This window comes from Marmota marmota, unplaced genomic scaffold, assembly GCF_001458135.2.
Source record: "Marmota marmota marmota unplaced genomic scaffold, marMar, whole genome shotgun sequence".
Lineage (NCBI taxonomy): Eukaryota > Metazoa > Chordata > Mammalia > Rodentia > Sciuridae > Marmota > Marmota marmota.
This window is the reverse complement of record NW_026000240.1, coordinates 33,431,063-33,443,385: the sequence shown is the minus strand read 5'-3', so window position 1 is coordinate 33,443,385 and position 12,323 is coordinate 33,431,063. Positions and strand designations below refer to the sequence as shown.

General features: G+C 44.5%; 1 protein-coding gene across 1 annotated transcript; it reads right to left on the bottom strand.

Annotated features, from left to right (window-relative positions):
- Positions 1 to 5,897: 5,897 nt before the first annotated feature.
- Iqcf6 (IQ motif containing F6) lies at positions 5,898 to 6,569 on the bottom strand. Its single transcript, XM_015487311.1, has 2 exons — positions 6,462 to 6,569; positions 5,898 to 6,317 (listed from the first exon to the last, which is right to left on the bottom strand). The coding sequence occupies exons 1-2, from the start codon at positions 6,567 to 6,569 to the stop codon at positions 5,949 to 5,951; spliced, it is 477 nt and encodes a 158-aa protein (XP_015342797.1). The 3' UTR covers positions 5,898 to 5,948.
- Positions 6,570 to 12,323: the final 5,754 nt, after the last annotated feature.

The following is a 12,323-nucleotide window of genomic DNA, read 5'->3' as shown; positions in this document are numbered from 1 at the left end:
CTCAAAATTCTCCTGCCTCTGGCTCCCAAGATCCCTGGGATTATAGGTGGGCACCATGGTGCCTGGCTAATTTTCCTTTCTTATAGCACATTTGTCTATATTTTTTTGACAATCTTTATCATGCATCATAGATAGTTGGGTAGTTTTTTGTTCTTGCTATACTTTGGAATAACTTACAGCAATTGGAAGGATCTGCTGTTCTACATTTGTAGAACTTTTCCTGGTGGCAAAGTCTGCCCATTGAACCCAGGGGCGCTTAACCAATACCCATTTATCCTTTACCTGTATATGTGTATGTTTTATCATTTGAATGTAAATGTGTGCATGTGTGTTCTTTTTTTGAAAACACCATTATATCTGGGCTTTCTTACTGCCAGAGTCACAAGTCTCCTTGAAGAGACAGTGGTCAGTGGTCAAGAGCTGGGGCCTGGAGTCAGAGGTTTGCAATTGAGCCTGGGTCACTTCATCCTGTTGCCCTTCTCTGAGCATTTTATTCTTCAACTTTCTCCTTCTTGCTTCATCCAGCAGCTCTCTCCTCTTGTTTTTTTTTTTTTTTTCCTCCAGAATGGTGGTCTTCCCTTGTTCACCAACAGCCCTCCTACTTCATGACTGTGAGCTCTTCTGGGTGAAATTAATTGCTTTACCTTCATTTTACTTCTGTCTCAGGAGAGATGATTAAATGTGTTTTTAATCAATTAAAGTTTCTCTCCTGCTTTACCTTTTTCTATTTTTTTTTTTTTTTTTTAGTTTCATCCTTCGGCTGCCTTTCATTTCAGGTGTGTCCATTGTAAACAACATATGGCTGGATTTAAAAAAAAATCCAATGTAAGATTCTGTTAATAGATGGTTTTTACCCATTTCCATTTAACACAGACTGATTCCCGTCTTTGGACTTTCCTTCCATTATGATTCTGCTTATGTTTTCTACTTTCTACTTCTGTTGAAGGGAATGGGTTTTCTTCTTCATGTTTTCCTCTAATGCTTTGGGGCTGAGCAAAGTTTGCTGGTGGCCTCCGGGTGTCCACCTCACTTCTGCCTCCTGTATGGAAAGAACCCTGATGCGGGCATCACTAGTCTGTTCACCACTTTCCTGTTCTCCTTTCAGCCACCTGGGAAGACTGCAACAATTTTCTCCCTGAGGTTAGACACAGCTACATGATTTGTGAGCCAATAAAGCAGAATGGGGGCTGTGGTATAGATGGCAGATCCTAGCTTCTTAACATGTGTGAGGCTCTGGGTTCCATTCCCCAGGGGTGGAGGTAGCAGAAGTGAAATGTGACACTTCCAAGTGAAAGGCTAGACCTGGGGCTGGGGATGTGGCTCAAGCGGTAGCACGCATGCGTGCGGCCCAGGTTGGATCCTCAGCACCACATTACAAACAAAGATGTTGTGTCCGCCAAAAACTAAAAAATAAATATTAAAAAAATCTCTCTCTCTCTCTTAAAAAAAAAAAAAGACCTGGTGCTCTTCCTTCCTTCCTTCCTTCCACCCCTTCCTTCTCCTGCTACAATGAGCACAATCACAGGGACCCACATTCCTGGTGGAACAGCCTGGAGTAAGGAATCTGACTGGACCCCAGCAGGCTTCGCATGAGTGAGAAATGATACTTCAGTTAAGCTGCTGATATCTGGAAGTCTGTATCACAGCAGAGTCTACCCTATTTAGATACACCTGAATTTAGACATGGTGGCAATATGAGTCCTTGCAGCTGAGAGGGTCAGGTAACAGCTGTAGCCAATGAATTATAAGTGGAGATGGCTGGACAAGTTGGCCTTGTAGGAAAGACCATTATTATTATTAATAATTACTTAATGATACTGGGGGTTAAACTCAGGAGTACTTCAACACTGAATTACATCTCCAGCCATTTTCATTTTGAGATAGGGTCTTGCTAAATTGTCCAGGCTGGCCTTGAACTTGCAATCCTCCTGCCTCAGTCTCCCATGCTGGAATTACAGACATATGCCCATGGCATCCAACCCAAGGGAAGGTACATAAAGGTGATGAATTTGGCTGACATGAAAAGTCTCTCTTCTTGTGAAGCTTACCTCTTCTTCCTGTCTGACATGTAGACATGACACCTGGAAGCGTGGGAGTCATCTTGAGAGCTCAAGGGCTGTGGTTCCACCCTGTGGAATGCAGTGTGGACAGAAGAAGGGAGATGGGACCCTGATATGCTGTACAGCTGTCATGTTGTTTTCCCATTGCTGGACCTCATGACGGGAGAGGAAGCAAACTTCCATTTCACTTAAGCTTTGTTTCTTCACATTTCTGTTCCTAACAGCCCAATACAGTTCTTCACTGGGATGTAAGTTATTGAAGTAATCTTTATTCTTCTAGTGTTTACACTAAAATTCAACTTTTCATATATTTTTCAAATGGAAAATTTAAGCATGTACAAAGAGAAGTCATCACCGGGCTTTAACACTGACAGGCGATGGGTGTTTTACTGATACTCCACTTTTCCCTCCTGGGCTGGTCCTTGGAATTGGTCCTGCTGGTCTCATGGGTGTCATATTGTCCTCAGAACATTCCCCGAAGCTGCCCTTCCCTATGCCCTCCCAGACCTAAAGCTGCCGACTGGTGTCTGCCTTGGCCTCAGGAGGTGAGGTCTCATAGCCTGCAGTTTTTTTGTCTCCAACCCAGGCCTCCTTGGGACTACTAGTCCTTTTGGTACTTCTTGCCCCCCCCCCCCATCTTTAGAGTCTAGGGATCTTGGCTACAACATAACTCCACAGTGGGCTGCTCAGGGTTCATAGGGCAGCCCCTAGACCCACCACTTGGGCACCTCCACCCCATCATTGAGAATTAAGCTGGCTGCTCCTTTTCGACCTCTGAGCTACACAGTCTCCCCGGGGTATATTCTCAGATCTCCCTATGCCTATCAGGAAGACCCAAGGACAGGGGCAGAGGAGGAGCAATAGCTGCAGTAGCCTCTCAGCCTCCTCACACTACCTCTCAGGGCCATAGCTAGGATTTTGTTTCTGTGTGGCTGACACTTTCTCTTTCTGCCCTTCTGGCCATCCCCTGCCTCCTGCTGTCCTCTGCAAGCCAAGGCTTACTATAGGATGATACTACCTTCCAGTTCCCCCCGGACAGCTCTGGTTTGTACTTGGTGTTCTGTTTGTATTTGATATAGATTTTGCTATATCAGACGTTTCCACCCTGGTGGGTGTGGACAGGGTACATGTGTACATGTGTTTTTATCAGAATGCTGGTCAGTCCAGTCAAGCTGCCTGGCATGGTGTGGCATTGGTTGTGATCATCTCATCTCTGTTTTAGCATGTGGGACAGAGAGAAGCAGAAGACCGGCAGGATGGAGACGCTGGAGCCATTGGATCAGAGCTGAGATTGGTGATGTACCAAGTGAGAGCACAGGGTGGGATCCTGGGGAAAAGAGACTATATTCCATTTGGAGAGACTTTTCCCAAGTTCAAAGGAAACTATAGGGGAACTATAGGGACCCTGCTTACTAACTACCTTTTTAGGGACCTGTGGCCTGGGCCACTCTGAGGGTCAGCATTTTCTTTGTAGTTAAGAGGGCCTAGGGCACATATCTCTTGGGGATGCCATGTCAAGAAGCAAGAGTGGGTATATCTGGTCCCCTTAGAGTGCCTTGAGACTCATTCCTGCCCTCCCTCCCTGCTGCAGTGTATGTGTTCTCAGGAAGAAATACTTATGTACTTTAATTCTCAATGATGGGATGGAGGAGCAGCAGGGGTCTGTGGGGTCTGCCTCTTGAGGGCTCCGTCTGCATTCTCACCCCACCTGAGGAAAGGGTGGCTCCATGGACTAGCCAACTTTGGCCAGAGGCCTCACTGTGAAAGAGGAGCCTCTCCCCTGTCTCCCTCTTGGACTCACTCACTTCCTCTGTCTTGGGGACTCTTCAATGTCCCCACCCACAGGTCCAGATCATCCCTGGCTTCTCAAGACCCCAACCACTGGAGAGATACTCAAAGTGGTTGTTAAGGCTTTGGGTGAAACTTGGCCTTCCAGGTCTGATCCCTGACTGAGTCTCCATTGCTCACATGTATGTGGTGCCATCAGACAAGAGGTCCTGCCTACTTTTCCCCCAAATCTCCTCCCATCACCTTCCAGCTAACAGGAGGAGCTATACCTTTCTGCTTCCAAGGGGTTTTGATCCAAAGTGGTACTTTTTCTAGATCCTGGTTTCACCTTGCATTCTTAGCTCCTCAGAGAATAAGAAGTCTATGTCCTTGAACCTGCTGTGCCCAGCTTGGAATTTCATATGATTATTCTCAAGGAAGACTACATAGGTCATCTGGGAAGGGCTTAATTCAGCAGTCCCCAAACTGTGGCCACACATTGGAATCCTGATGCCCAGGCCTATACCAGTCCAGCCAAAGCAGAATCTCTGGGAGAATGTCTCTTTCCCCCTTTCTTCAAGCAACCTAGGGGCTGCCAATATTCTACGCAGGTATAGAATCAGAATTATCAACCCTTTCCAACACAGGTTTTAAACTCATCTCTCTTCTACAAGGCTAGTCATACAAAATTCACATCAAGTTCAACTACATCACTCACTGCTATAAGCAGGGGGAGAAGAGAGTGTGCCTTAAGTTACAGAAGGGTATCCCTTGGAAGAAAGGAATCCAATTAGAAAGTCCAGGTACCCAGCTGTATCACTGCCATCTCCAGCTACCTCACCCTGAACCCTCACATCTGCCGCAGCTGTTCCGGACACCTGCAACCAAACACACACACACACACACACACACACAGAGAGAGAGAGAGAGAGAGAAGAGGACAAGGAAAGGGGCTTGGGTTTGGGGAAGACCTCACCAGTCTCAAGGCCCATGAAGACCCCTGGTCCCTATATACCTCCTGACTGGTTCTCCCACCCCGCATTCAAAAGACCCTGGGGAGAGTCACAGACCTCAGACTTCCAGGATGGAGGTTCAGAGACAAACATCTGAGGGACTCAGGGTGACAGTAAGAGACTCAGCCCTGGATGACAAATCAGAAACTGTGAGACCAGCTGAGAGGTGGTTGACCCACAGATGCGGAGAGACAGAGGAAGGACCCAGAAGAGCAGAGGTCCATCAGCACCTACCGATACAGGCCCAGCAGAAAAGTTGGCAGTCAGGGAGAGTGGGTGGGGTGCAGATTGGGAGAGATAGGGCACAGCACAGCTGCTTCAGAGGACGGTGGGATTTAGAGGCTCTATGCCCCAAATCATAACCTCCAGTGGCAGAAGCTATCCTTCCTCTGCCCACTCCAGTTCTGCCCTGCTTGCTCACCCACCCACATTCACTCCCTGCCTGCTTCTCCCAGGAAATGACCAGCAGCAGGAGGGAAGCCTCATTTGGCCCCAGGGAAGGGAGGTGGCCAACACAGGAGCTGCCCGACACAGGAGCTGCCCATCAACTCCTGCTCTGGCCTTTTCCAGGGGCTAGCTCTGGCTGACTGCCTCCCCCTCACCTCCCAAGAGACACAACAGTGCCTGTCCTGCTGTTGTTCAGCTGAGGTGCCCAGTCCTCCAGGCTTCCTGTCAAGCGCTGTACTGGCCCTCAGGGCCCTGCAGTACAGGCCTGAAGAATCCCAGTCTTCCAGCTGGCTCTGGCTGCAGCCAGACTTCCTGGTGCCCTACTCTGCATAGAAATGTCTAGGCAGGGACTGCAGAAATATAAGCCCAAGTCTTCCTTCCACTGTGGAGGGGGCCAAAGTCAGACTGACTGAGACATCAGGACTTGACCTGGACCCTGGGATCTCTTTTGGTGCAACATTGGCCAAGTCTGACATTAGGACATTAGGGGCCTTGGTGTGTTCCTGGTGACAGGGGCTCTAAACCCCATCAGGTATCTTTCTGAGGGGAAGGCAGGAAACTGAGGGACTGAGCCCTCTTCCACAGGTCTGACCTCCCCAGGGCAAGTTTGTGGTCATTAAGTCTTTTTATTGGGAGAGAGATCCAGTCTCCTTGGCTCTGCCTAGGTCATGAGGATTTCGATGTCGAGCTCCAGCCGGCTGGCTCTGACCTCATAGCGGCCCCGGATCAGGCCCCGGGTTTGGCTGGCATGCCAGCGCCAGTGAGACTGGATGACACAAGCTGCTTGGCGTGCCTGGAGGAAGCGTCTGCGGGCCTGCCACATTCGAACCTGTGCCTGCACCTTCACCACTGCCCACTCCTGGCAGGTGTAGAGTTTTAGTGCCAGGCGCCGTCTTTGTTCCAGCATCTTGGCCTGCATCGACCTCCACCAGCACTGGATGACCCAGGCCCTGAGTGCTGCATGCAGTAGTGTCCGGCGCACCATGTTGCCACGCCACCATGACTGAATCTTTATGGCTGCCTTCTCTAACTGATTAGTGGGAAGGAAGAACATGGACATGCTCAGTGGGGGCACTCTGCTGTCCCTATGCCCACTTCTGGCGCTCAGGAGGCCTAGGTGGCCCTGCCCTCTTGTTTGTAAGCCCCATCCATCATATGTCCAACCCCCACTCACCTTTAGAAACTGCTCATTATCTACTAGGCACTTCTCTTCTGGAAGGGCCTCATTCACAGTTTCTTCTGTGTCCATGGCCCTGGTCTTTAGAGTCCACTCATCTATCATTTAGGCCACCCTAGTCATTAGCCCCACCCTCAACTGTTAGTCACACCCGGTCATTGGACTCCGCCCATTGATACAAAAGCCCGCACCTCATCAGGGCCTGTCTGCATTTTAACCCATTATATCCCAAGTATTCAATTTGGAGACTAGTTCACTGAAATTGACACAGTTGCATTAAAATACACTGAAAACCATAATCTAGAGTGTATAATCCTTTATGTATATTTTTATACATATATGCATATATATATATATATATATACACACACACACACTTTCAAATGCTCTAATGATTCACCTCTTAATTCTTTTTTCAAAAGAAAAAAGACTCTAAAAATACCACATTTATTTCAAAGTGCCCATAAAATGGTATACTTATTGCTCAATTTAAGTTTTTTTTATATAGGTGTCCTATATATATGGGTCATAATAGGTTAACCATCTCTCTCCTCTTCCCTTGTTGTATTACCTAATGGATTGACCAACCTCTTTATTTATGGTTTGCCATCATTCTGGGGGCCTATGACTACCTCTTGCCTTCAGTTTAGTTCTCAAGCCCAATGGGCATCTGAAATCTTGCTCTTTCTCCACCTTCTAGTCTGTTTCTCCTAGTGGCAGTGAAGGGGTCTTACTCTGAGAATACTCAAGCTAGCATGGACTTCCTAGAGCTTAAGAGGCAGGGATCCTGGGAGGGGCCCAAGTGACATGTTCCCAGAAGCAAATGTTTTTTTTGTGTAAAATTTATAAAAGCAAGATATTTTAGCTGCAACTGGAGAGGATCTCTCTCTTTTCCCTCTAACTACTCTGTCACCCTTTTCTGCCTGGTAGGTGGTGAGGAATGACAGCTTCTTTCAGGATGTGACAAAGGGATAGCAGAGTTGGGATGTATTTGGATTGCTGCTAGCAGTGCAGACTTACGTGATTCAGTCATCTTTCAGAATAGATAAATTCTTGCTAGTGATTCTCAAGTTGATGTGTTCATTCATCTTGTGTCATGGCATGGAGATGAAGGGATACAAGTGCCGCTACTGTGATATGAGCATGTCCTACAGTATCCAGCACCAGAAGTACATGAGCAGGAGGGGGAAAAGTAAGAATTTTGAAAGTTTGAAGCAAGAAGATAGTTGGAAGAAAATTCTTCCTGTGACCGGACACATAAAACTGTAAGTGGAATATTATATTCTCATGGATTCCTGATTGAAATAAATTTCCATTTTGCCAGAGATACACTTGACAATGCAATGGTACAATTATAAGCATATCATGCTTTTTTTAATGGGAATTTTGTGAAATAGAATTTATCAGAATCACTATAATCATAAGGCAAAAACCAGTAGAACAACTAGGAACAGTGTGTAATTCAGTGGGAGGAATCCTGTGTTTTAAGCATCCCAAATGTCAATGATAAACAAGTTTTCATAGAAAACAATGTTGTAAAATCATCATATCAAGAGGCACTCAAAGGATATGCAGCTAAAAATGTTAGACAAATATAGAGGTGGGACAGTTAATATAAATATCATGTTGTGTTTGTGGTACTTGCCAACTTAAAAAAAAATTGAGATTTGTTTTGACTTCTTTTCTTGTCCTAGATAAACACTTACAATTTTGTATGTGCAATTTTGTGTGCTTTTTCTTAAAGCAGGTCTTCCAAATGATAGAAGCTTCAGATCTCACAAAACCTGGATCTGTCCTGCCATGCTATAGAAGCGCTCTTGTGCAGCCAGATCTCTCTTAGGACCTCACAAAGAGCTGTGCTTCTAGGATTTGAGAGTTAGGATTAGATTTGTAGACACAGGTGGTGCAGAGATGCTGCCAGTCCTTTGGGACTTGGAAGGCTGTTCTGGCTTCGGTTTTAGCATGCCTTTTATCATTCCTTTTTCTGCAGGAGGGCTTGCTGGGTGCCGGGGCAGGTAGGGCCATTCACTTTCCATGGCTCTTGTTTATATATATTTGAGGATTCTACTGCCTTGTACCACATATCTGGTACTGGATGTCTTACTGATTCTCTGGTCCACCATCCACCAAATGACTGCTTTGCACCATGTTCAAAGTCTTCAAAAGACAGCATCTTCTTGCTTCCTTTAATATGGGAGGTGGTCGCTCATTTTCCTTTCCATGATTGGAAGAGGCTGTGTCGGTCACTTTCGTAGTGGCCTGGATGCTGCCCCGATCCTCGAAGTAGCAGAATGTGTCCTCATGTGTAGGTGTGCCTTCCTGCAGCCCCATGGGTGGAGCTATGCTCACCTGTTCCTTTGTGATATTACCCCTTTGCCCTGTTTGGGATAGAATGTTCAGTGGAAACTCCCTTTATGTGTCCCTTCTCTTGCTCTGCCTTTGGGTGTGGCCTTCCTAGATGTGTCAATCAACCTGCTGACAGCAGACATCACCAAGCTAGACTCAACCCCCTGAAACCTGACCCCTTGCCTCATTAGAATGGCTTCTCCTCAATAAAAGGATCAGCTCTCTCTCTCTTTCTGTGGACCCTTAAGGTCAGAGGAGCCGTCATAGGACCCCCAAATAAAAAGGTATTTCTGTCTCTTGTTGGTTATTTCATGCATCCCAGTTCCCCTGGGGCGACCCTGAGTGTTTTTGTCTCCAGGAACACAACACTTTAATCTTCAGTCTGGGTGAGCAGAGCACAGCTACCAGCCATCCCAAAGATGGTCATCTTTCTATGAAACTGTCAGTCTTAGTGTCAGATGTGCACTCCTGCAGAAGAGATCATTTAGGACAGGGCTGTGGACATGGCCAGCTTTCTGAGGCTCAGCCCAACCAGACCGGGTTGCCAGGGTCAAAATGCCACATCCCACCCTCCCTCAGGTATCTCTTCCCTCCTCCACTCTGGTCTGGTTAACAGTTGCTGTGATATCCTGGATTTGTCTTCTTGGATGTCTCTGGAAAAAGCTGCCTATCTCCTTCATGTTCATAGTTCGGCAGTTATTCACAAAGCAATAGCAGATGTGTTGGGGTGCCATGATTTGGATATGGTTTGAGTGTGTCCCCCAAGGATTCATATGTTGGAAGCTTGGTCTCTGGGGATGTGGTGTTGGGAAATGGAATATTTAAGAGGCAGGCCCTGGTGGGACATCCTTAATCTATTGGGGATGTTGCCCTCAGAAGGGATTAAGGTAGTTTCTGCGGGATCTGTGAGCTCTTCAAAAAGTCAATTATAAGAATGAGATCTACCTCTGAATTGCTCTTTGGCTTCCTGTTTGTGACGTGGTCTCTTTATCTCCTACCCCCACTCCCGTCGTTGCAGTGCCATCCACCATGAGATCTTTGCCACAGCTGAACCAATGCCAGTGTCGTGCCCTTGAATTTCCAGAACCATGGGCTAAATAAATCTCTTTTCTTTATAAACTTACCCAGCCCTCAGGTATTTCATTATAGTTACAAGAAATGGACTAAGATGGGGGTAAGACAAATTCCCTGATTGTTACTAAGTTTTGCAGACCATGATCCTTAATCTCTGTTTCCTCTCAAGTTTCTTTTCTCTTGTTCTTGCTTGATTTTTTCCAATTATAAATATAATATATACCTATTGCTAAAATTTCAAAGTGCAGCAACATATAAAGTGGAAAGTGAATTTCCTATTAAATTTGCTCACTGATCTATTCCACCAAACTTAATACCCTGTACATATTGACTTACATTTTCTATTAAAATAATTTATTTCAAATTAAACACTTAAAACAGAAATATATTCTTATAGAAATTCATACATTTTAAAGCAAATTTTCCCTTAGTGATCAATGTTTCCTTTTCTCTTATTACTGCTCCCAGTTTGGAGGGTATCCTGGACAATTAGCTATATATTTATATGAAGAACATTTATGAACCTAAAGAAATATATATTTTTGTGTTTCTGTATATTTTTTAAATTAATTGAAGTAGTAGCACTACACAAAATTGACCATTTTAAACTGTATTATTCAGTGGCTTTTAGTACATTCACAGTGTTCTAAAATCATTACCACTAAGTCTAGTTTTTAATTTCAAAAAGAAACCCTGTACCCATTAAGAAGTCATTCCTCATTAACTTTCTCCCATCTCTGCCTGTAGCAATCACTAATCTGCATTTAGTTTCTATGGATTTACCTATTCTGGACATTTCAGAGAAATGGAATCATCAAATATGTGGCCTTTTGTTAGACAGTTTTATCACTGTTCAAATAACATGGTTGGAGCATGGATTAGTATGTTATTCCTTTTTATGGTTGAATAATATCCCAATGTATGGATGTACCACATTTTGTTTCTATATTCATCTGTTGGTGGACATTTGAATTGCTTCCACTCTTTGGTGATTGTGAATAGTGCTGCTGTGATCATCTATACACAAGTATTCGTTTGAATGCCTGTTTTTGATTCTTTTGGGTCATATGGTAATTCTGGATTGAATATTTTGAGAAACTGCAAAACTGTCTTTCACATAGTCAAATTATAGTACATTCCCACCAACCTCTGCATCCTCACCAACACATGTTATTTTCTTTTTTGAAAAAGAAATCATAGCCATCCTAGTGGGTGTGAAGTAGCATCTCAATGTGATTACGATTTTCATTTCCCACAGCCTAGTGCTGTTGAGCATCTTTGCACATGCTTGTTGGCCATTTGTATATCTTCTTCAGAGCAATGTCTATACAAGTCCTGGCCCATTTTTTACAGTCGGTGTTGCTTAACAATGGGGATATGTTCTGAGACTGTGCCATTAGGCAATCTCATCATTGTGCAAATATCACAGAACATATTTACACAAACCAAGCGCCAACATCACTAGGCAATACGATCTTATGTGACCACCATTGCTTTTGCAGTCTTGTCATTGACTGAAACATTCTTATATAAGTGATGCATGATCAAACTTATCTTTTTCACTGTTGAATGGTAAGATTCCTTCATATATTCCAGACACCAGACCCTGGCGAGATGTGTGATTTGAACATATTTTCTCCCATTCTGTCAGTTATCTTTTCACTTTCTTCATAATGTTATTTGATGCACAAAATATTTCAATTTTTTTTGAGAGAGAGTATATGAATCTTTTTTGTAGATGGACACAACACAATGCCTTTATTTTTATGTGGTGCTGAGAATCGAACCCGGGTCCCACCTGTGCTAAGCGAGCGCTCTACCACTGAGCCACAATCCCAGCCCAATATTTTAATTTTAATCAAGTCCAATTTACCTATTTTTCCTTTGTTGTTTGTACTTCACTGTCACGGCTAAGGATCCATTGCCAAACCCAAGGTCATTAAGATTCACTTGCTTATTTTCTACTAAAGTTTTATAGTTTGATCTTTTAAATTTAAATCTTCAACTGATTTTGAGTTACTTTTTGTAAATGTTCTAAGGTAAGAATCCAACTATTCCTTTGCACGAGGTTATTCAGTTGTCCTAACACTTTTTTTTTTTTAGTATCCGGAATTGAATCCAGGGGTACTTAACCAATGAGCCACATCCCCACCCCCTTTTTGTATTTTATTAGATACAGGGTCTCACAGAGTTGCTTAGGACCTTGCTAAGTTGCTGAGGCTGGCTTTGAACTCGAGGTCCTCCTGCCTCAACCTCCCAAGCCGGTCCCAATACCTTTGTTAAAGAGAATATTCTTTCCCTAAGTCTTACTTCCCTTGTTGAAAATCAATTGAACATGCATGTATGGTGTTATTTCTAGCCTCTCAGTTCTATTCTATTGGCACCACACTGTCTCAATCACTGTAGCTTCATAGTAAGTTTTAAAATTGGAAAGTGTGA